This window comes from Lipotes vexillifer, unplaced genomic scaffold (genome assembly GCF_000442215.2).
Source record: "Lipotes vexillifer unplaced genomic scaffold, Lipotes_vexillifer_v1.1 scaffold7, whole genome shotgun sequence".
Taxonomy (NCBI): Eukaryota; Metazoa; Chordata; class Mammalia; order Artiodactyla; family Lipotidae; genus Lipotes; species Lipotes vexillifer.
In genome coordinates, this window is record NW_006792683.1 from 5,779,075 (window position 1) to 5,800,961 (window position 21,887).

Genomic DNA, 21,887 nt, shown 5'->3' on the forward strand with positions numbered 1-21,887 from the left:
TGATCGACGGCCTCCTCTAAGCCCCGCCCCGGCTGCAGAGGCCCCGGTCGCCGCCCGCCTCTCCTCTCCCTCCTTGCACTCCCTTCCTTCCCCGACCCGCTCTTCTCTTTCCGTCTGAGGTAGCGGCCGGCTCCCTCCTTGCCAGCTCCGTTTTCCCTCTGCTCCCGCTTCCCTTTTCCCTTGTGCCCGGGCCCGGCCTGAGCGCTTCCTCCGCCTCCTCAGGGTGGCCGCCTAGCTCCCGACTCCTAGAGTACTGCGCCTTTTCTTTTCTCTGGTCTTCCGTCCGCGCCCGGCCCCGCCATGAATGAGGAGTACGACGTGATCGTGCTGGGCACCGGCCTGACGGTGAGGCCTGGCGGGGAGGGGCGGGGGTCCCGGGGCCGGGGGGCGGGGTCCAGGGTCGGGAGGGGGCTGGCCGCACGCCCTGCTCATCCCCCTTTTCCCCATCCCGCGGGCCGCGCCGCGCCTCGCGTCCGAGTGTCTCCTCTGAGGGTCTCCGGGTGGGGCCGGTTTCCGCCGCGGTCTCGGGCCGCGCTCTGGAGCGGAGGCGGGTCGGGCCTGCGGCGGGGCCTGCGGGCCGGGCGGCGCATCGGGACGGGGAGGAGACACCGGGGGATGGAAAGCCCGGTCCGGCAGGTGCCTCGGCGGGTCGTGACGGCCGAGTAAGAGTAGGTGGGAAACGAGAGTCCGCTCTGCTGCAGCAGACGCCGGAAAAGCCCGGACTGGTGTATTGATGCGTCTCCCTTACGGGTTGATGGTCTCTCGCGATTGGAAACAGAAAAGCAGCCGGCGGAGTGGGGGAGGGTGGAGGCCAATCACAGTGGCATTTCCTCCTTAGACTTCAGCCTCTACTACTAGTCAGTGTCGGTGACGAGTCACCGGATAATCACTGATTGGTAGGTAATTAAGTTCAATGAACTTACATTTTTGGAGAAAATTAGATTTCTTATCCTCCTCCCCCACTCCAGGTGAGAAGCATTCTCCTTTCCTTTTAACTACCCTCCCAATCCCACTTGAGCAACTGTAGAATGGAAATGAGTTTTCTCAAAATTTGTCTAGTCCATTCTCACCTGGCCTTTGCCATCTTTTCCTTTTGTGTGGTCTGTCCTTGCCTACATTGTCTCTTCTGGAGGCTTTCCCCTGAGAAAGAGGTTGGTGATGGGGTGCTAGGGGCCAGGTTCTCTATTACTGCATGGTGTGCGTAATACCATGGTAAATTTATTTTCCTGGCTGTCTGCTTAGAGAACTTTAGATAATATTCTGCAAATAATACAGGCAGATGTTTTACTTCTTTTTGTGCTTTTAAAAGAAAATGAAGACTAGTCATCTTGCAAAAGAATTCCATTTGAAGAGAGGACCATTTCCGTTATCAAAAGTTTTTTGGAAATTTGAAATTCTGACATTGGACTGCTTTGTTTTAAAAGATGAATACTGATTTTGATCTTGTGTATCCCATATAAACTGATCTCAAAGTCCGGAGTCATTTAATGTAAACCACTACAAATTTGTTGAAATGCATTGTAATCTCTCAAGATCGAATTAACATTTTTTTCAGCTAACACTCTAAAGTAACTATTTTAGATTTCTCTGGACAAGAGAAAACTGTCAAACTTGCATTTGGCCAGTTTTTTAGGAAAAGATTGTTGGGAACTAGAATGGCACTTTTCTGGCATGTCATTTTTCTGTTTATGGTGATTGTTGGATAATACTCATTTCTGAATGCTTCATTATGTTTCAGCAGTCCAGAAAAAGAAATGGGACTGGCTAGGAAATAGTACCGAATAGATGAGATTGCTTACCTAGGAAGCTATTTAGTCATTTTGAATGTGAGGTATTGGGTTGAATTTCTTTTTTGATGGTGAGTTGGAAGACTGTTGGATGCCTAAATGAATAGCCTACCCACTGCAGGGTGTTTTTTTTCATTTTCTAAGTGCTTAATTGGGATTCTGAGCTGAGCTTATTAGTTTGTGGTGGATTTTGCCCACTGGAATGGGCACTGTTGTTGCCAGCATATTGTAAGAGCTAGTTAGTTCCACTGTTTTTCTACCGTTATTGCTGGTCTTTCAGATTTGCTCTTGATTAGGGCAGTTAAACACAGACAAATAAGTGCAAATCCTTTCTCATGCATGTTTCTATATGCCTAGTTCAGAAGTATCACTTTGTCTCAAAGAGGGCACAATCTTATTGCATAACAGCCAAGTTAAGATAATGCACCTTATTTAAATTTTCATTTGGATCAATTGTGAGCTTTTTGGTGAATGATAGATGCATACTTAACTAGCAATCAGATAAATTCTGCTGTCATTTATTATTTTATTTATTTTTGGCTGCATTGGGTCTTCGTTGCTGCACGCCGGCTTTCTCTAGTTGTGGCGGGGCGGGGCTACTCTTCCTTGCGGTGTGCGGGCTTCAGTAGGTGTGGCACGTGGGCTTCAGTAGGTGTGGCTCGCAGGCTCTAGAGCACAGGCTCAGTAGTTGTGGCGCACGGGCTTAGTTGCTCTGCGGCATGTGGGGTCTTCCCGGACCAGGGCTCAAACCCGTGTCCCCTGCGTTGGCAGGTGGATTCTTAACCACTGCGCTACCAGGGAAGTCCCGGGATGATTTTTTTTTTTTTGCGGTGCGCGGGCCTCTCACTGTTGTGGCCTCTCCCGTTGCGGAGCAACAGGCTCTGGACGCGCAGGCTTAGTGGCTATGGCTCACGGGCCCAGCCACTCCGCGGCATGTGGGATCTTCCCGGGCCGGGGCACGAACCCGTGTCTCCTGCATTGGCAGGCGGACTCTTAACCACTGCGCCACCCGGGAAGCCCCCCGGGATGATTTTGATAGTGATAAAATCTTATACCCTCATTTTTAGTGATACAGGGACTTTGATTACTTAAATGAAGAGATCACCGAAGTTAAAAAGCCTCAAATTATAATTAATTTTGAGTAATTGGTGTGAACATACCATTTACTTTTATTAATTTTTGATTTATAAATATTTAGTGCCTGAGATTTAAGAACCTAAAAACAGGTGTGTGCTATCAGTTGTGGGTACCAAATACTGCATGATGCCTGTGTGTCAGTGCATTTTTTAGTGCGATTAACTTGTTACTTTTAATATAAAGTGTAAGGAAGTGTTGGGGTTTCTCTGTGTTGCCTAATGTTGTCACTGTTTTGTATCGATTGTTACATCTAAAATAAGGTCATAATAGTGCACAAATATTGATAGTAACTTTGATAAAGAAGGCATAAAACAATTTAGTGTAAACTAGAGCAAAATCTTCATTCTGTCTAGGAGAAATGGAATATTTCATATAATTGAGTTCTTTAAGGAATTGAGGGCTATCCCTTTAAACAACCATAACTTTTAGATAAAAACCTTTCAAATGATATCACAACTTCTTTAACAGACTAAGGAACATAGTTAATGTACTTGATAACAAAGATTTCACATCAGGAGGATTAATTACTGTTACGCTATAACATAATGAAGCCATTGAGACCTAGGGAGCTTTGTAGGAACTTTGGCCTCCTTACTAACTCCTCTTAGACTGCTCAGCTTTGGGAGTTAGTTCTACCGTCTACTTTTCATTTTTTCCTCTTTGCTTACTTTGGTTAGGCTGGTGACTGTCGACAGCCTCTGACCACTTAATTTGCTGTTTCTGATTGACTTTGGGCTTGGCAATAAATTCATGAGTCTTCTTAGAAATAGTAATAAATAATAAAATAAGGGTAACTAGCTCCACAGCTGCTTGTGCTTCCCAGCAGTATTTTGTTTTGTTTTGTGCTACATGGTAATTTTCGTAAGGAGTTTTGAATCGAAAAGGTCACTTTAGTGATATCTAACCAGATTATTCTCAGCAGTATTTGTTTAAAACATTGTTTTATATCCCAGCCATACTTTTCCTCCCTTCTCTTTATTAAAATTTTGTGACTTCGAAGAGGAGTTTTTGTACTGGATTTAAAAATCTTGAATTGCCTTTTATATTTACTCCTTGAAAATCCTTGCCATTGCTATTAGAGTTCTATGGACAAACAACTTTCTGTCCACTGCAGTAGTGATCATAGGACCAATGTGTTAAAATGTCTTATTTTTGGAAGATATAAATACTATGTAGGCAGTTTGTATTTTAAATCAGCCTTAAGCATACTGGTCCAGTAGAATAGAAGTAAAATCAGACATATTTCATCATTTCGAGGTAGTAGTGAGACATTTGGTTGGAAAGACTGCTAGGTAAACGTTTGGCTCGCATACGTGATACCCTGCAGTTACCTTTATGTCCCCTCTCACAGTACCTGATTAAAGACTTACTGGAGTAATGACCTACTCAATTTCAGTTACCTGTGACTGTTGTGCTCGATTATAGGCAATAAAAAGGCAAACACACCTGTCTGTGAGTAGCTTCTTCTCATGTGGGGGTAACTATAATATGAGCAAGTACTAAGTGCCATAAGGGAATTCACACATGTGGGAATTCAGATAGGGGAATCAGAAAAACCTGCATAAAGAAGGAGTTATTGAAGTGGGCTTTTAAAAATAATTGATAAGCAGGGTAGGGGGAAGGGGGTATTAGATGAAGGTAATCAAAAGGAACAAACTTAAGCTATAAGATAAATAAGTACTAGGGATGTAATGTACAACATGATAAGGATAATTAACGCTGCTGTATGTTATGAATGAAAGTTAACGTAAATCACAAGGAAAAATGTATTTTTTTCCATTTCTTTAATGTTGTATCTATATGAGATGATGGATGTTAACTAAACCTATGGTAATCATGTTGTATGTAAATCAAATCATTATGCTGTACACCTTAAGTCTTTACTGTGCTGTATGTCAATTATATCTCAATAAAACTGAAAAAGTTTAAAAAAATATTGATAAGTTTTGAACATGAGGAGGAATGATTTTCTAGGCAGAGAGAGCAGTGTAAGTCAGTATTAAGAAAAGGATATATATTTAGGGGATAGGGAGTTTATTTTGTGTGAAACAGAAGGTATGAAGAGGTGTAATGGAAACAGTGTTGGAAAGAAGGTATATCACCAAGGCTGCTGAAGATAGTAGGTTAAGAAGTTTGAATTTTATCTTCTAGGCCAACGAGTGAGGGTTTTGAGCGGGAATGATCTAACTAGAGCCAAATTTCAAGAGAAGTTATCCTTGACAGCTTTTAATGAGATGCATTAGAGGGACAGAGACATTTAAAGAAACACTTATTCTGCTGAAGACTAACTTCCATTTTTATTGTGTTATTGCTGTAAGACGTATACCACTGAGATTAAATGATTTAAAAGTTTTCTAGTTAATACATTTTCTAGATAAGTATAAAGACACTTTTCTTTAACATGACTTATTAGGTACCTTGTTTTCCTGATCACATTTCGTGTGCATTTACTTTCTGTTTCTTTTTTTTTTTTTTTAATCACTCCAGAACTTTAAAGTTCAGGAGGATTTAGAGTGTTAATAGTGTTTAGTTTGGTCACTTGGAAGTTACATCAGATTTTTTTTTTTTTACATCAGAATATTAACGTACTCTGGTTGTATTCTCTTCCAAGCCTGAGTTGCCCTCTATGTAGAAAGGGGGGTGGGCATTAACTTTTCCAGGATACTGGGATACTATTTAGTACCAGTGGCCTTTGCAATTGTGTTTAGGTTCGTCACAGTTTGTATATGGGAACACCATACAGGCTGCTTCACTACGTAAGAGGTAATTCGCCTAGTGTGTTTAGGTGCTGTCCGTTTGAGTTAGTTACCCTGATTATTGCAAACCTAGCGCTATGTGTAGGTGCTGAAGGGAAGTGAGCCTCAGTATAACTGATTTGGTCCTTCCTGACTATCACCACACCCACACATCTGCACAGACTAGAATTTTGCTGCAGCTGAACTTCAAACATTTAGTTTAATCTGGTTACCTCTTTATGTAGGCCAACATGAAGAGCCAGTTGGGCAGCAGATGCCATTATCTTAACTTGGATTCTGGGCCTGAGCTCAGTTTGGATGAAAGACCCACCTGAGATTGCCAGGCATCCTGTGTGCATCATTAATGCATGCATGCATGCATGCATTTGTTCACTTATTCATGCTGAGCACCTAATATGCTCTAAGCCCTAAAACTAAAAAATAAATAAGGCATAATAGCAAACAGAACACCAAAAAAACTTGGATTCTGATGATGGTTTTACAGTTTTAGTTATTTTGATTGTGAGTCCGTATATTCTTATCCTGTTCAGGTCAGTTGTGGGGAGCTTGAAATTATGTGTGGAGCACTCTCATCTGTTAGTTTTAAAACTAATGTGTTGGTTAATATTCACTCATATATGTTTCCTGGTAAAAGTTATCAGTATTCTTGACATAGATGATGGATGGTCCAGGTTGTGTAGTGTGAAAAAAGGAAATCCACTTAGAGTATTTTCTCTGACTTTGATGTGCTTTGCTTTTTATTCTGTATTCACCAGACAGTAGTAGATTTTAATTTTGAGTTGTTAATTTGGGAAGATACTAAAATTTTGGGATCATTAATATATACCCTACACTCAGATGTGATTGGTTTTATCAGTGAATTAATGACTTCATCCCATGTTGTAAAGTAAAATTTAAAATATTACATTTGTGCTTCTATGTATTCTCTTGGCATTGTAAAAGCAATCTTTTATAGATGGGTTTAGAAGAATCAGTGAACCTGCTAATTATTAATTAGCTTTTAATATATTTGCTCCAAGTGATGCCTTTAAAGGTAGTTAGTATCAGCTCTTTGGACTGCTGAATCTTTATATTCCTGGGTCCTTTATTAGGCCTCAGCCTTCAGTGCTTGCTTTGGAGCCATGGTCCAGTGAGTGGGTCATGCTTATTTGCAGTGAAGTATGAAAAGTTATATGTAGAAGCTGTGCAACACTCAAAGTTGCTTGCTGTGATTTTGCTTCCAAAAGTTGAACCGTGAAGTCTACTTTTGTCAACTGGAAATGTGACTATTTGGTTTTCCTTTGTTTATGTCATAATCTGTTTTTGAGATTGTAAATATTATTCTACTTTCATATAATATATTGAATCATATGTTAGTGCTTCTTTATATATTTTTTTTAAGCAAGTGATTTGCTTTTGATAATATTGGAGTTAATTTTTACAGTTAAAATACTTTCAGTTCTGTTTATCAAGACCTCATTAAGAAAGTTAAAAGTCAAGCTGTGGAATGGATGAAGATATTTGCAATATATATATAACTAATAAAGCACTTTTAAATATCTAGAATATATAAGGAATTTTTATATAGTAGTAAAAAAAAAGAAAGCCCACTTTAAAAATGGGCAAATAATATGAATAGGCACTTATCAAAAGAAGATACTACAATTATCAGTAAACTGTGAAAAAGTGCTCAGCCTCATTATTTGTCAGGAAATGTAAATTAAACCACATCCTAACTAGGATGACTAAAATTAAAAGGCCAGAACACAAATGTTGGACAAGGATTTGAAACAACAGGAACTTTCATATACTGCTGACGCAGCATATGAAATTGGTACAACCATTTTGGAAAGCTGTTTGGCAGTATCTGTACTCTCCTTGACGTCTATCCAACAAGTGCATACATAAAAGACACATTGAGAATGTTTATAGAGCATTATTTGTAACAGCCCCAAACTGGAAATGATCCCAATGTCCACCTGTAATAGAATGGATAAATAAGTTGTGGAATATCTGTGTGGAGTATTCATTCAAAAGACTCCTGTGGCTTTGTTACCCGCAGTGTGGTCCGTGGATCAACTGCTTCTGCAACACCTGAGAACTTACTAGAGATGCAGACGGTTACACCCCTCACCCCAGATACGCTGAATCAAAATCTACAGTTCCCCTGGTGTTTAATAAAGTTTGAGCAGCACTGCTTTACTAGTGGTTCTTGAAACTGGTCCTGGACCAGCAGTATTCTCACCTGGGAACTGGTGAGAAATGCAGTTTCTCAGGCTCCACCGCAGACCTGCTGACTCAGAAGCTCTGGGGGTGGGGCCCTGCGTTCTGTTTTAGCAAGCTGTCGCGATGATGTGGATGCAAAGTAAAGTTTCAGAATCTGCTTAGAATTTACATTTCTAACAAGTTCACAAGGTGATACCAAATCAGGAGCTCTCTTTGAGATCCACTGTTGGTAGGGCTAGGCAAACCTGTAAAAGTCCACAGCTTTTTCAGGCCACTTGGTCTTTGTCACAGCTACAGTTCCACTGTGGTACAGTGAAAACAGCCAACATGTAAATGAATGGGCATGGGTGTTTACTGGTAAAACTTTATTTACAAATATAGCCTGCAGGCTGGATTTGGCTCCTGTACTTTAGAGACCCCTGCCGTATAGCAGTAAGAGTAAGAAAATTTCTATTGCAAACAAAACATGGATGAATCTTGTAAACATATGTTGACTAAAAAGGTGTATACAAGAAGTGTATACAAGAAGTGTATACTACAAGATTCTATTTATTCAGAGTTCAAAAACAGGTAGAACAAATCTTTGCTCTTAAAAGTCATGAGCGTGGCTGTGGGCTGAGGAGTGGTTATGGCTGGAGGTGACCTGGAGTGCTCATAATGTTCTTGATCTAAATAAGAAATGATACACCCTCTTGGAGTAAAATTTGAACCTGATAGTAACTAATTTAAAATATTTTAAAAATATTAAAATGAATAGTACATTATGTAGGAGAATTTGAGATATGTATGAATTTTTGAAAGTAAAGATTTCAGAGTCAGGCTTCTAGGGGGATGAGCTTGTTCTCTGTTGTCTGGAGTCTTGGATAAATTTGAGAAGCACTAGGATTTATAAAGTTACAGAGAATTTCCTTTGTCATTAAAAAAAATAAAGATCTTATCACCTAAACTCTGGTATAAGGGTTTTGGGTGAATGAATATCCCATCTCTGTGTTTCTTCTCATTAATCCATTAATTGGATTGACTTTCTTGACTGCTCCCCCACCTCATCTTGATTTGGTATGTCTTAGTATATTCACGCTTTGTTTACCTTTTTACTGAGAGTGATGGTTTATAATCCTCTGTTGATAGTCAGTTGATTAATGGTTATCCTGGATGCTTCATTTAGGGCTCTAGTTCTCAAACTCTTGGTCTCAGGATCTATTTACACTCTTAAAAACTGAGGTCCCTGAAGAGCTTTTGCTTGTAAGAGTATCTGTCAGTATTTATCCTATTATAAATCAATGCTGAGAAATTAAAAAATGTTTTTTATTCACTTAAAGATAACGGTGATAAACTCATTACATGTTAACATGAATAACAGTTTTTTGAAGTATAACTGTGTTTTCCAAAACAAAAAAATTTTATGAGAAGAGTATGGTTGTTTTACATTTTCTGCACATCTCTTTAATATCTAGTTTAAAAGATAGCCGATTCTTATCTCCTTTGGTGTTCAGTCTTTCATAATTTTTGTCATAGCTGAAGTCTATGAAGAAAATCAGGCTTTAGACAGATGTGTAGTTGGAAAAAGGAAGAGTATTTTAATAGCCTTTCAGATTGTTGTGGGTATCCTTTTATAATTTACACCTAAACACAAGTGGCAGGGTATTCTTAAAGATTAATTGCAATTTGAAATTTGAAACCACATCAGTGAACATTTCTTATTCCGTTACATTAAAATCCGTTAATCTGGCTTGCACTTTGAATTTCTCTTTTAACCTCCTGTATGATTTTGTAACATCATTCATTGGTCACTTGGGAAAGTACTGTTTTACTTAGTAATGCAGGTCTTCTGAATTGTTGGCACATTTCGTTATGCCATATCAAATTTGTTAATATCACTGGTGTTGTCTGAAAAGTCCTTTAAGTATTGGTGATCTGATGTACCCATGGTGGTGGATATAAGTTTTCCAAAATTCAAATTTTCATTCAAAAATTTTTTTCAATACATTTTATTTATTTATTTTTAATATTTGGCTGTGTTGGGTCTTCATTGCTGCGCATGGGCTTTCTCTAGCTGTGGCGAGCAGGGGCTACTCTTGCTTGCATCGGCTTCTCATTGCAGTGGCTTCTTGTTGCAGAGCACGGGCTCTAGGTGTGTGGGCTTCAGTGGTAGTGGCACATGGGCTTAGTAGTTGTGGCTCGTGGGCTGTAGAACACAGGCTCAGTAGTTGTGGCACATGGGCTTAGTTGCTCCGTGGCATGTGGGATCTTCCCGGACCAGGGATCGAACCTGTGTCCTCTGCATGGGCAGGCGGATTCTTAACCATTGCGCCACCGGGGAAGTCCCTCATTCAGAATTTTGACTTTTCATTTTTGGCAACAAATACTGTTGGTTATTTTCCTTGACATTCATTTTTGAGAAAATGTCTGCCAAAATCCTAAGTCTGAGTAATCATAGTTTATCAGTTATTTTTCCACTTAAAAATGATGATCCATGGGGCTTCCCTGGTGGCGCAGTGGTTAATAATCTGCCTGCCAATGCAGGGGACACGGATTCAAGCCCTGGTCCGGGAAGATCCCACATGCCGCGGAGCAACTAAGCCTGTGAGCTACAACTACTGAGCCCCCGTGCCACAACTACTTAAGCCCGCATGCCTAGAGCCTGTGCTCCGCAACAAGAGAAGCCACCACAATGAGAAGCCCGCGCGCAGTGACAAAGACCCAATGAGGCCAAAAATAAATAAATAAAAATAAGTATATTAAAAAAAAATGATGATCCATGAAAAAAGTAGCTAGGTCAGCTTACAAATCAGTTGCACAAAAGGCTTTCCTTGAGCTAGAATTGCTTTATGTGAACTTCCTGTTTTGCTACACGGAATATTTAAAAGATGGGTGTTCAAGGGTGTTGTTAACAGAAATGATTTTTAATGCTTCATCAAGGATAGTCTTAAGTGAAACGGGCCTTTTTTTTTAAACCATGAGTGCCTTGTGGTGAAGAATATAATGACTAGTGCAGTTAGAGCCACCGCCTTAATTTGCTTTATCCACCATTGATCTTCTGCTGTCAGTGCAAGTATAACACAGTGGGAAAAAATGAATAATGTCTTAGTGTTATTATGAAAATAGTTTAAACCTTGGGACTCAGAACACACTTTGAACCCTGGTTGCTTTAGGGCTTTGTCTTTAAAAATTACATCAAATATTGCATATACATAAGTATTAATTACTAAAAGAATGTTTAGTGACAGGCTTGTAAATATTATCTGTTTGAAACATGCAGTAGCATTTTCCTTCCTTTGAAGATACTTATGCTTTCCCTGTAGGAATGTATCCTGTCAGGTATAATGTCAGTGAATGGAAAGAAAGTTCTTCACATGGATAGAAACCCATATTATGGAGGAGAGAGTGCATCTATAACACCGCTGGAAGATGTAAGTATTAAAATAAATTAATGTCCCTTTTGTACTTTGAGTCTTTTACTTGTGAATCTCTACTCTTTTATAGATGGTTTTAATTTTGTTTTATTAAATAGATTATCTGTAACATCATAATTTTCAGGAGCTCCTAGTTTGGGGCTTGTAGATATTGAAATTGTGACCTTTGTTGCCATCTGGAGCAGTTATCTGTTCTCTCTCAAAGTTAATAGAGTGTAGACTTGACAGGGTGCATGGAGGGTACCTTTTGATGAAGACCTAACATATGCCAGGCACAGTGCCAGTGCTTTCCACATGGTCTTAGTTATCTTCCCAGTCACTCAAAGAGATTTTATCCCCATTTTTTAGATTGCAAAATAGTTTCTGTGGGCTTAAGATCACGGAGACGGGCTGATAACCCAGGTTATATGATTCCAAAGCTTAGTTCCTTTTTCTTTTAATTTATTTTATTGAAGTACAGTTGATTTACAATGTTATGTTAATTTCTGCTGTACAGCAGAGTGATTCAGTTACACATACATATATATATTCTTTTTTAAAATTTATTTTATTTACATTTATTTTTGGCTGTATTGGGTCTTTGTTGGTGCATGCAGGCTTTCTCTAGTTGTGGCGAGCGGGGGCTACTCTTCGTTGTGGAGCGCGGGTTTCTCATTGTGGTGGCTTCTCTTGTTGCCGAGCACGGGCTCTAGGTGCACAGGCTTCAGTAGTTGTGGCACGTGGGCTAAGTTGCTCCGCGGCATGTGGGATCTTCCCAGACCAGGTCTTGAACCCGTGTCCCCTGCATTGGCAAGTGGATTCTTAACCACTGTGCCACCAGGGAAGCCCTATATATATTCTTTTTCATATTCTTTTCCATTATGATTTTTCACAGGATATTGAATACAGTTCCCTGTGCCATACAGTACCTTATTGTTTGTCCACTCTAGTTTGCATCTTCTAATCCCAAAGTCGCACTCCATCTCTCCTCCAGCTTCCCTCCCCCTTGGCAACCACAAGTCTGTTCTCTGTGTCTGTGAGTCTGTTTCTGTTTTGTAGATAGATTCATTTGTGTCATATTTTAGATTCCACATATAAGTGATATCATATGGTATTTCTTTCTCTGTCTGATTTTATTTCACTTAGTATGATAATCTCTAGGTCCATCATGTTGCTGCAAATGGCATTATTTCATTCTTTTTTATGGCTGTGTAGTATTCCATTGTATATATGTACCACATCTTCTTTATCCATTCCTCTGTTGATGGATATTTAGGTGTTTCCATGTCAAAGCTTAGTTCCTTTTGCTATACTCTGTGCTTCCTACTTCTTTAGAAAATGAGCACATGAAGCATTTCCAAAGTGTGTTTTACTAAGTATATTTATTTCTCTGTATGGGGTTTGTTCACCATCCATGTGTATGAATCTGAGCTGTACTGTGCTTTATAGGAGATATATAGATTTTGTCAGTTACTTTTAAAATAGTGACTTTGATGAAATAAACTTAATGTTTATATCAAAAAGCCTTTTTCTCTATATTCAGGCATATAAGGAAGTTGAAAGAATAATACCAGTGGAATATTTTTTTGCTTCACGTCTGTTTGTGTTATTGGTTTTGAACCATTGAAAGTAATAGACATGATACTTTCAGCATTCATCTGTGAAGAACAACATTCTCCAACATAATCATAATATCATTATCACACCTAAGAAAATCAACCATAATATCCAGACTATATTCAAATCCCCCATTGAACCCAAGAATGTTGTATATTGCTGTGTAGGAGTGGTTTGTTTTCTTTTTTTTTTTAAACTAGTTTAAGCATTGCCTTTTGTGTTGTTTCCCTTTATTCTCTTAATCTACAAAAGTCTCAGCACCTCTTTTCTTTTGGGAAGTCTAGGCCAGTTTATAAGAAGGTATTGTTGGGCACTTCATACTGCATCCCATAAGGAGGCACAGTGCCTGCATCAGCATCACTGTTCATGATGCTCAATTTGACCTGGTTGAGGTGATGACCACTGACCTCTCCATTGTAAATCATCTGTGGAGCGATGTGCTGGCGTCATTCCTTCTTCGCCTAGTATATTTATTAGCTAGTGTTAAGTAAGATGAGCAAGCTGTCCTGTTTCTTTTTTTTTTTTTTTTTTGTGGTACGCGGGCCTCTCACTGTTGTGGCCTCTCCCGTTGCGGAGCACAGGCTCCAGACGCGCAGGCTCAGCGGCTATGGCTCATGGGCCCTGCCGCTCCACGGCATGTGGGATCTTCCCAGACCGGGGCACAAACCCGTGTCCCCTGCATTGGCAGGTGGACTCTCAACCACTGCGCCACCAGAGAAGCCCCCTTTTTTTTTTAATTTAATTTTTATTTTATATTGGAGTATAGTTGATTTATAATGTTGTTAGTTTCAGGTGTATAGCTAAGTAATTTAGTTATATATATACATATATCCATTCTTTTTCAGATTCTTTTCCCATATAGCTTATTATAGAATACTGAGTAGAGTTCCCTGTGCTATATAGTAGGTCCTTGTTGATTATTTTATATATAGTGGTGTGTGTATGTTAATCACAAACTCCTAGATTATCCGTCCCCTGCGTGTTTCTCCTTTGTTAACCATAAGTTTGTTTTCGAAATCTGTGAGTCTGTTTCTGTGTTTTGAATAAGTTCATTTGTATCATTTTTTGTTTAGATTCCACATGTAAGTGATATCATATGGTATTTGTCTTCCTCTACTGACTTCACTTAGTATGATAATCTCTAGGTCCACCCATGTTGCTCCAGATGGCATTACTTCATTCTATTTTACGGCTGAGTAATATTCCATTGTATATATGTACCATATCTTCTTTATCCATTCCTCTGCTGGTGGATATTTAGGTTGCTTCCATGTCTTGGCTATTGTAAATAGTGCTGCAATGAGCATTGGGGTGCATGTATCTTTTTGAATTATGGTTTTCTTCACATATATGCCCAGGAGTGGGATTGCTGGATTATATGGTAGCTCTCTTACTAGGTTTTTAAGGAAGCTCCATACTGTTCTCCATAGTGGCTACACCAATTTACATTCCCACCAACAGTGTAGGAGGGTTCCCTTTTCTCCACACCCTCTCCAGCATTTATTGTTTGTAGACTTTTTGATGATGGCCATTCTTACTGGTGTGAGGTGATTTATATTTCTCTAATAATTAGTGATGTTGAGCATTTTTTCATGTGCTTTTTGGCCATATATATGTCTGTGTAGAAATGTCTGTTTAGATCTTTTGCCCATTTTTTGACTGGGTTGTGTACTCTTTTTTAATGTACTCAAGAACTTGGGGGTTTTTATTGAGTGAATATATACCACCTTTGCTTGTTCTGTTCCACCTTAGCAATAGAATTCATGAGTTTGAATGAATATTAAATTTTAAGCTGCAAGCTGCTTTTAGAGCCTCAAACTCATGTAAATTATAAATTAACTGGAACTAATTTTAATTGTCTTTTCTGATTTGAATAATCCAAAATTTATTTTTAACTCCCTGTGTAACCACAGAAGCAAAATTAAGCCTTTGTTAGCTTTTTATTTAATAGAGAATGAATTTAAATGATTTCTACAAATAGTAAGGGATGTTTCTGCAAAACTAGTACATCATAACAAATAGTTTGTTTTGTATTCCTGCTAGTTAAAAGCAAATACCACCTCTGCAATATTTATTTTGGCATTCATGAGTTGAGTAATATATTTAATTTACATATGTATTGGAATAGTGTTAAATGTTCTGATTAAAAATGAAATGCACTTGTACTTTACCTCATGTTGGTGGTATGTAGTTATACCAAAATCACTTCATCAAAAAATAGTTGTTCAATGAAAGTTAAATTTTGTTACATTATGGGTGTTTTTTGTTTTGGTTTCAGTTATACAAAAGATTTAAAATACCTGGAGCACCACCAGCATCAATGGGGAGAGGAAGAGACTGGAATGTTGACTTAATTCCCAAGTTCCTTATGGCGAATGGTAAAGAATTCCAACTTAAATTTATGATAGTACATTGAATCCAATTTGAAAGTAGAAAGTAGCTGTTGACAGAGTGTGTTGCTCCGGGTATGTGGAAGTGGATTCTGTTGAATGGCAACGGTATGGTGAGTAATAGGGCCCATTAGAGGCATCTAGAGTTGGTAAGTTAAGAATGGAGGGAAGAGGGGGTGACTTCTTAGTAATTGGTTTTGGAGAAACAAAATTATGCTGTGGCATAATATCAGAATTGTAAGCATTTGTAACAGACTTTCCTCTTGATACTTTGGTGACAATCTTAGGTAACTGGGCCTTCAGAAACAGCCATATTAATGTTTTTTTCCTAGTTTGTAAGCTTTCACAATTATTTTTTCATATTAATTTTTTCTCATTTTTTTTCTTTTTTCCTTCCGTTTTATTGAGGTATAATTGACATACAGCGCTGTATAAGTTTAAGGTATACAGCATAATGATTTGACTTAAATATATTGTGAAGATTACCATAGTAAATTTAGTGAAAATCCATCATTTCATATAGATACAAAAAAGAAAAAGAAAAAAATGTTTTTTTTTTCTTGTGATGAGATCTCTTAGGATCCACTCTCTTAACAACCTAGGTCCCCTTTAAATGCTGGAAGATAAGGACTCACTGGCAGCTGCCTCCCTTAGATAAGGCCTCCTGAGCTCTCAAGTTCCCCTCAGCTTCCATCACTTCCTACCTTCCCTTAAGCCCAGTCCACGTTTCTATTACCTGCCTGGCCTCAGTAGGAAATTAGTTTGCAAACTGGTCTGTAACGTGCTAGGCTAGATAGAGAGAAAAGGACAGGCAGGTGGGTGGGCGGGGGATGGGGGGCGGTAAGCAAGTAAATGTGAGTGAGTGAACAGTGAGAGACATAAATGCTTATATTCCAGGTAGGTCCCTTAACTCAGTTAAGGAACTGATCCACACACTGTGTACACTTTCCTCACTACACATGGAACTGGGTGGAACAGACATTTCCCAGGACAGTGTCTTCTGGTCATCAACTCCCATGGAACAGCTGGGGCACCTGACAAAGAATAAAAGGGAACTGAAAACAAATGATTGCATAATGTGTTAGTGGCATTGCAGTAGTATAAAAAGTGTGACATTTTTCAAATAATTATCATAATCAAGTTATATTAAAAGAAAAATTCCTACAAAGGCAATAATTTTGGTGTGCGCAGAATTCCAATCTCAAATCTTAACTTTTGGTAAATAAATACTATTAATGTCTTTGTGGCTGCTCTCAAATGTATGCCAGTCAGAAGATCTTCTTGAGGTTCACTCATGAATAGAAACATGGACACATCTCACTGTAATACAGCAGAAATGGCAGCTGTGAAGTCATAAATACGGCCTTAGGTGGCCCCAAGGAACACTGCAGTGGTAGAGTGGATCCACCCTCCTGGTCGGCCGGCGACCATGGCTTTCAGCAGGGTTCATATCATAGAACAGAGGGCTCATGCACTGGGAGTACTTGGAGATCATCTGATGATTCACTTTGCCTCACTGAGCACGAAGAGTAAGAAGAAACTGGATTTAGTATGCTCTAGTGGGCTTTTTCTTTTCTTTTTTTTTGTGGGGGGGGTCTTTTGTGTGCTTTAAAAATAATGTGAAGTCCTTAGGTAAAACCAAAGAGCTCAGTGAAGTCTGGATGATCTGACACTGTTCAATATACATGAAACTTTAAGACAGCTGAGTGGATTTATTTCTGTACATCCTTTTGAGAATCACTAATATTACTGGTTCACACTTGTGGGTCATTTCTGTTAGGAAATTTTTTAAAGGTAAATGAAGGCAGGGAGTCGAAAAGGAAATAAGGCCAAGGCAGAGAGAAGGAGGTGGAAGAGGCGAGAAAACGGAGGAAAATAATGCCTTAAGACTTGTGCAAAGTTCAGTCCATGAACTAAGGGGCACTTGGAGCTGGTTGGAAATGCAGAATCTCGGAGGCTACCTACAACTACCCAAGCAAAATTTGTATTTTAATAAGAGCCCCGGGCAATTCCTAAGCAGAATGACGTTAGAGAAGCACTGCCTTAACAGTGCATTGCAGGCTCTTTAATGTCAGAAAAAGGTGACATACGGTGAGAGAACTTCACAAAATGTCTTTACCTGGGCGACCGCAGACCACCTACAAAAGCTGTCTGAGCTTCATTTCCTTATCTGTAAAATGGAAATGATAATAATAGTAATGTGATAGGGTGGTTCTGAGGATTGAGGGAGTTGTGAAATAACCCTTTCAAAAGTCTTGGCATAGAATAAGTAATGGATGTTCATTAGATTTTTGTTTTTAAAACGCATCATGGTATTTTCTTAGTTCCTGGTTTAATGGGTATATTATTTTAGAACATTATAATTTTAGCTGTTGAATTTTTTGAAACTTTTTTTTTCCCTAGGCAAACTAATAAACTAATCCTTAACACAAACTAGAAATTTAAAATATACTCTTTTCCTCTTATTTTTAGTTAGAGGAGTATCTTTAAATTGCTGTGATTTTTAGCATCTTTTTCTGAGATAACGTTGAAAAACTAAATTGTAAGTATAAGTCTATTTTATGTCCCATGAAATAAAGTATGTACCACCCTTTCCCCCCTTTTTGAATTTATGTTCTATAATTTGGGAATATGTTCAGTGGAAAGATCCTATTGGAATTTTCTCTGAAATTTGAAGTGAAGTAACTGAATTATCTTGAGGTTAATTGTAAACACAAAATTTTTATTATATAAATAATAAAATTATTTAATTAAACTTAGAAAACACAGATAAGCAGAAAGGAAATAAAATTTTCATAAGCAGAATCTTATTGTTTAGAATCATGGTTAATATTCTGGTGTATCACCTGCCAGTTTCCCCCCCACCTCTTCCCAGTTAACATGTTTTTCAGTCAGTATACTGTGAACATTTAAAAGAGAGAGGGAGGGATGGAACCAGGGGCTGGAGGGGATGATAAATCTCATTGTATACTCCTGGAAGTGTAGTATGGGGATAAAGGCAGTAATTTTCTTTCTTTCTTTAAAAATATTTATTTATTTATTTGGTTGTCTCGGGTGTTAGTTGTGGCAGGTGGGCTCCTTAGTTTCATTCATGAGCTCCTTAGTTGTGGCATGTGAACTCAGTTGCGGCATGCGTGTGGGATCTAGTTCCCTGACCAGGGATCGAACCCGGGCCCCCTGCCTTGGGAGCGCAGAGTCTTATCCACTGTGCCTCCAGGGAAATCCCTAAAGGCAGTAATTTTTTAAGGCTTTTTCCTTTATATTGCCAAATTTTACTTCACCAGTAGACTGAGGCTGCCCCTTTCCCAGTACCTTTACCACTCCCAGATATTATTCATTTGAGTTTTTGTGATTTTGTCATACTAGAAGACAAAATAGTGGATTTTTTAATATGTCTACTTACTCGAGGGTGAAATGATTTCTAGAGTTACTGGCTTTCATGCTCTTCTTTTTTTTTTTTTTTTTTTTTTTTTTCGTCTGTACACAGGCCTCTTACTGTTGTGGCCCCTCCCATTGCGGAGCACAGGCTCCGGACGCGCAGGCTCAGCGGCCATGGCTCACAAGCCTAGCCGCTCCGCGGCATGTGGGATCTTCCCGGACCGGGGCACGAGCCCGTGTCCCCTGCATCAGCAGGCAGGCTCTCAACCACTGTGCCACCAGTGAAGCCCAGCTTTCATGTTCTTTAATGAACTGACCAGCCTTTCACTTTGCACATTTTTCTGTTGCCGTTTTATGTTTTTCCTTATTGATGTAAAAGAGCGTATTATAACAGCTGTTAAATGCCCTTTTGAAGTATGTTGAAAATATCTTTTCCAGTTTGTGATTGGCATTATATATAACTCTTGTGTTTGTTTGTTTGTTTTTTCTGTACAAAAGCTTTTATTTTTCACACAGTCATTGGTTGAGCTTTCTTTTATTGGTTTTCATTTGGAAGTATGTTGAAAATTTTTCTCTCTACCTCAAGTTTATAAAAATACTAATATCTGCTTTTAATGGTATTATGGTTTCATTTTTTCACTGTATAAATAAGTTCATCTATTTTGTTCTGTTTTGTGTTTTTATGTCATCATCTATCTTATTCCTTCATAGAACTATGAAAATATGTAACAGTTTTATTTTATTTTTTAAAAAAATTTTATTGGAGTAGATTTACAATGTTGTGTTAGTTTCAGGTGTACCCCGAAGTGAATTAGTTATCAATACACATATATCACTTTTTTAGATTCTTTTCCCATATAGGCCATTACAGAGTATTGAGTAGAGTTCCCTGTGCTATAGAGTAGGTCCTTATGAGTTATCTGTTTTATATATAGTAGTGTGTTTATGTCAGTCCCAATCTCCCAAGGTTCATCTGTCTTAATATGAATAAATTTATTTTATTACCCTGTTGTTTGAGAAGTAGAGATAGAAATTTATTTCTTCAAAATGGCTAATCAGTTGTTCCTCAACATCATTTATCTTTTCCACTTTGATTAGAAAACTTTCATCATATATTAAATTCTTTTACATGGGTCTCTATTTTTCACTGATTTATGGACTAGTTAATGTACAGTACACTGAAACATTTGGCTGCCTAAAGGTCTCCTCATAACTCTATTTCTTGTTCTCAAAAGAAATTTTTTTAATGTCCTTGTATGTTTATCGTTTCAAATGAGCTTTAAAATAATTTTGTTTGGTTTCTCAAAGAAGTTTACAATTTTTAGTATACCAGAATTTCTTTGGTTTATCCTAGCTTTTTCTTGACCCAAAACTAGTATTCATTTGAATAAATATAAATTGACTTAGAAACTGAAAAGCACAATTTCCTGGAAAATTTTGCCTATGAGTTGTCTCTCTTTAAAATACAGTAGGAACTTTAAAGAAACCCAAACCCATCTGCAGTAGTACTATAATTCTAAACCTCATACTTCTAATAATTGTTGTATAACTTTTACGAAAGCGTGTTGAAGTTATTAACCTCGAAGTTGTAACATTTAAAACAAGTCTAAATATGCTAAGCAATAGGTCTGCCTTCTGATTGTCCTATTTAAAATATGGCTTTGGAGACTTTTCTAGGAGTTACTGGATGGTGTTAAGAAAAAATTGGAAAGCCATTAGTATTAGTAAATGTACTTTTATTTCTGCTGATTTTTGAAAGTAGTAAGGTTTAAGTAACAGTTTGAATTATGTGACTCTTACAGGTCAGCTGGTTAAGTTGCTGCTTTTTACAGAGGTCACTCACTATCTGGATTTCAAAGTGACTGAAGGGAGCTTTGTTTATAAGGGAGCAAAATCTACAAGGTTCCTTCCACTGAAGCAGAAGCCCTGGCATCTAGTCAGTAATTCTATTTTATTTTCTCAGAATATTAAGATTTTATAACGTAAAGGGACCTTAGAGATAAAATTTAAGGTCCCCTGCATTAGCCATCCATCCATTCATCCAGTCAACAAAGATTTACTGGGTGTCTGTTATGTGCCAGACACTGTTCTAGGCAGTTGAGAGTACTTCAGTAAACAAGATGTTCAGAAATTCCTGCCCTTCTGAAGCCTGGAGAGGTTTTATCTCATGGAGCCTGTTGCTGGTGAAGCTGAGCCTCCCTAGGTCTAGTACACTCTTTTCAGATTAATAATTCGTGAGAGTCACTGTCTCTTGGACTGTTTCCTGTGCTAGGCTCTGTGAGAGACACTTCACATTTGCTTTCTTACTTGACTTGTGAAGCCCTTTGTGAGGTAAGGTTTCCATTTTATAGATGAGGAAACTCAGGCCCCAAATCACATAGGTAATGAGTGGCAGGATGGCATTGAAACCCTGGTGGGATTGCTGCACAGTCCGTGTACTTCATCACGCTGACCTCCTTTGCTACTCTATCCAACATGCTGTTCTGGTGGAACTCATCCTCTAAGTGGTGCTGGTGTCATTCTCCAGCATCTCTGTTTCTAGGTATTCCCAGTGAATATGGAGTGATTTTGTTTTCTGCCCCAAATTATTTCCTCTACTGGCTCATCAAAGATTTCTGCTTAACATTTTTTATCCTGAGTCTTTTAAATAGCAAACACCCCGAGAAAAGACCTTCCGTCCTTGAAGGTGTTTTTGTTGCCATGCAGAGCAGTTTAAGGAAGGATAAATTTGTATAACTAAAGGGTAGATAAGTTTTGTAGGTGCTGTAGGAGTTCAGAGCAGGGAAAGGTTTGCATTGCGAGAAGAGGAAGAGTGTCAGTAAATTCTCCAGTAATTATTTTGGCATTAAGATTGGAAAAGATTTCTCACCTAGGGGTCGTCCCTGGTGGTGCAGCGGTTAAGAATCTGCCTGCCAATGCAGGGGACGCGGGTTCGAGCCCTGGCCCGGGAAGATCCCACATGCCGCGGAGCAACTAAGCCCATGCACCACAGCTACTGAGCCTGTGCTCTAGAGCCCATGAGCCACAACTGCTGAAGCCCATGAGCCACAGCTACTGAAGCCCGCACTCCTAGAGCCTGTGCTCCGCAGCAAGAGAAGGCACTGCAATGAGAAGCCCACTCACCGCAACGAAGAGTAGCCCCCGCTCGCCATAACTAGAGAAAGCCCGTGCACAACAATGAAGACCCAACGCAGCCAAAAAAAAAAAAAAATTTCTCACCTAAAA

At 38.9% G+C, this 21,887-nt stretch overlaps 1 protein-coding gene across 3 annotated transcripts in view; it reads left to right on the plus strand.

The window, feature by feature from the left end:
• Nucleotides 1-63: 63 nt before the first annotated feature.
• Nucleotides 64-21,887, plus strand: part of GDI2 (GDP dissociation inhibitor 2) — a 50,729-nt gene continuing 28,905 nt past the window's right edge. The window contains exons 1-3 of one of the 3 annotated variants that reach the window (XM_007465821.1): nucleotides 64-345; nucleotides 11,188-11,295; nucleotides 15,173-15,272. In XM_007465821.1, the coding sequence (XP_007465883.1) occupies nucleotides 301-345; nucleotides 11,188-11,295; nucleotides 15,173-15,272 (253 nt within the window). In that variant the 5' untranslated portion in view covers nucleotides 64-300. Of the gene's footprint in view, nucleotides 346-1,587; nucleotides 1,637-11,185; nucleotides 11,296-15,172; nucleotides 15,273-21,887 lie in introns of those variants that run through there. The other 2 variants (XM_007465822.1, XM_007465823.1) reach the window with 2 other exon arrangements.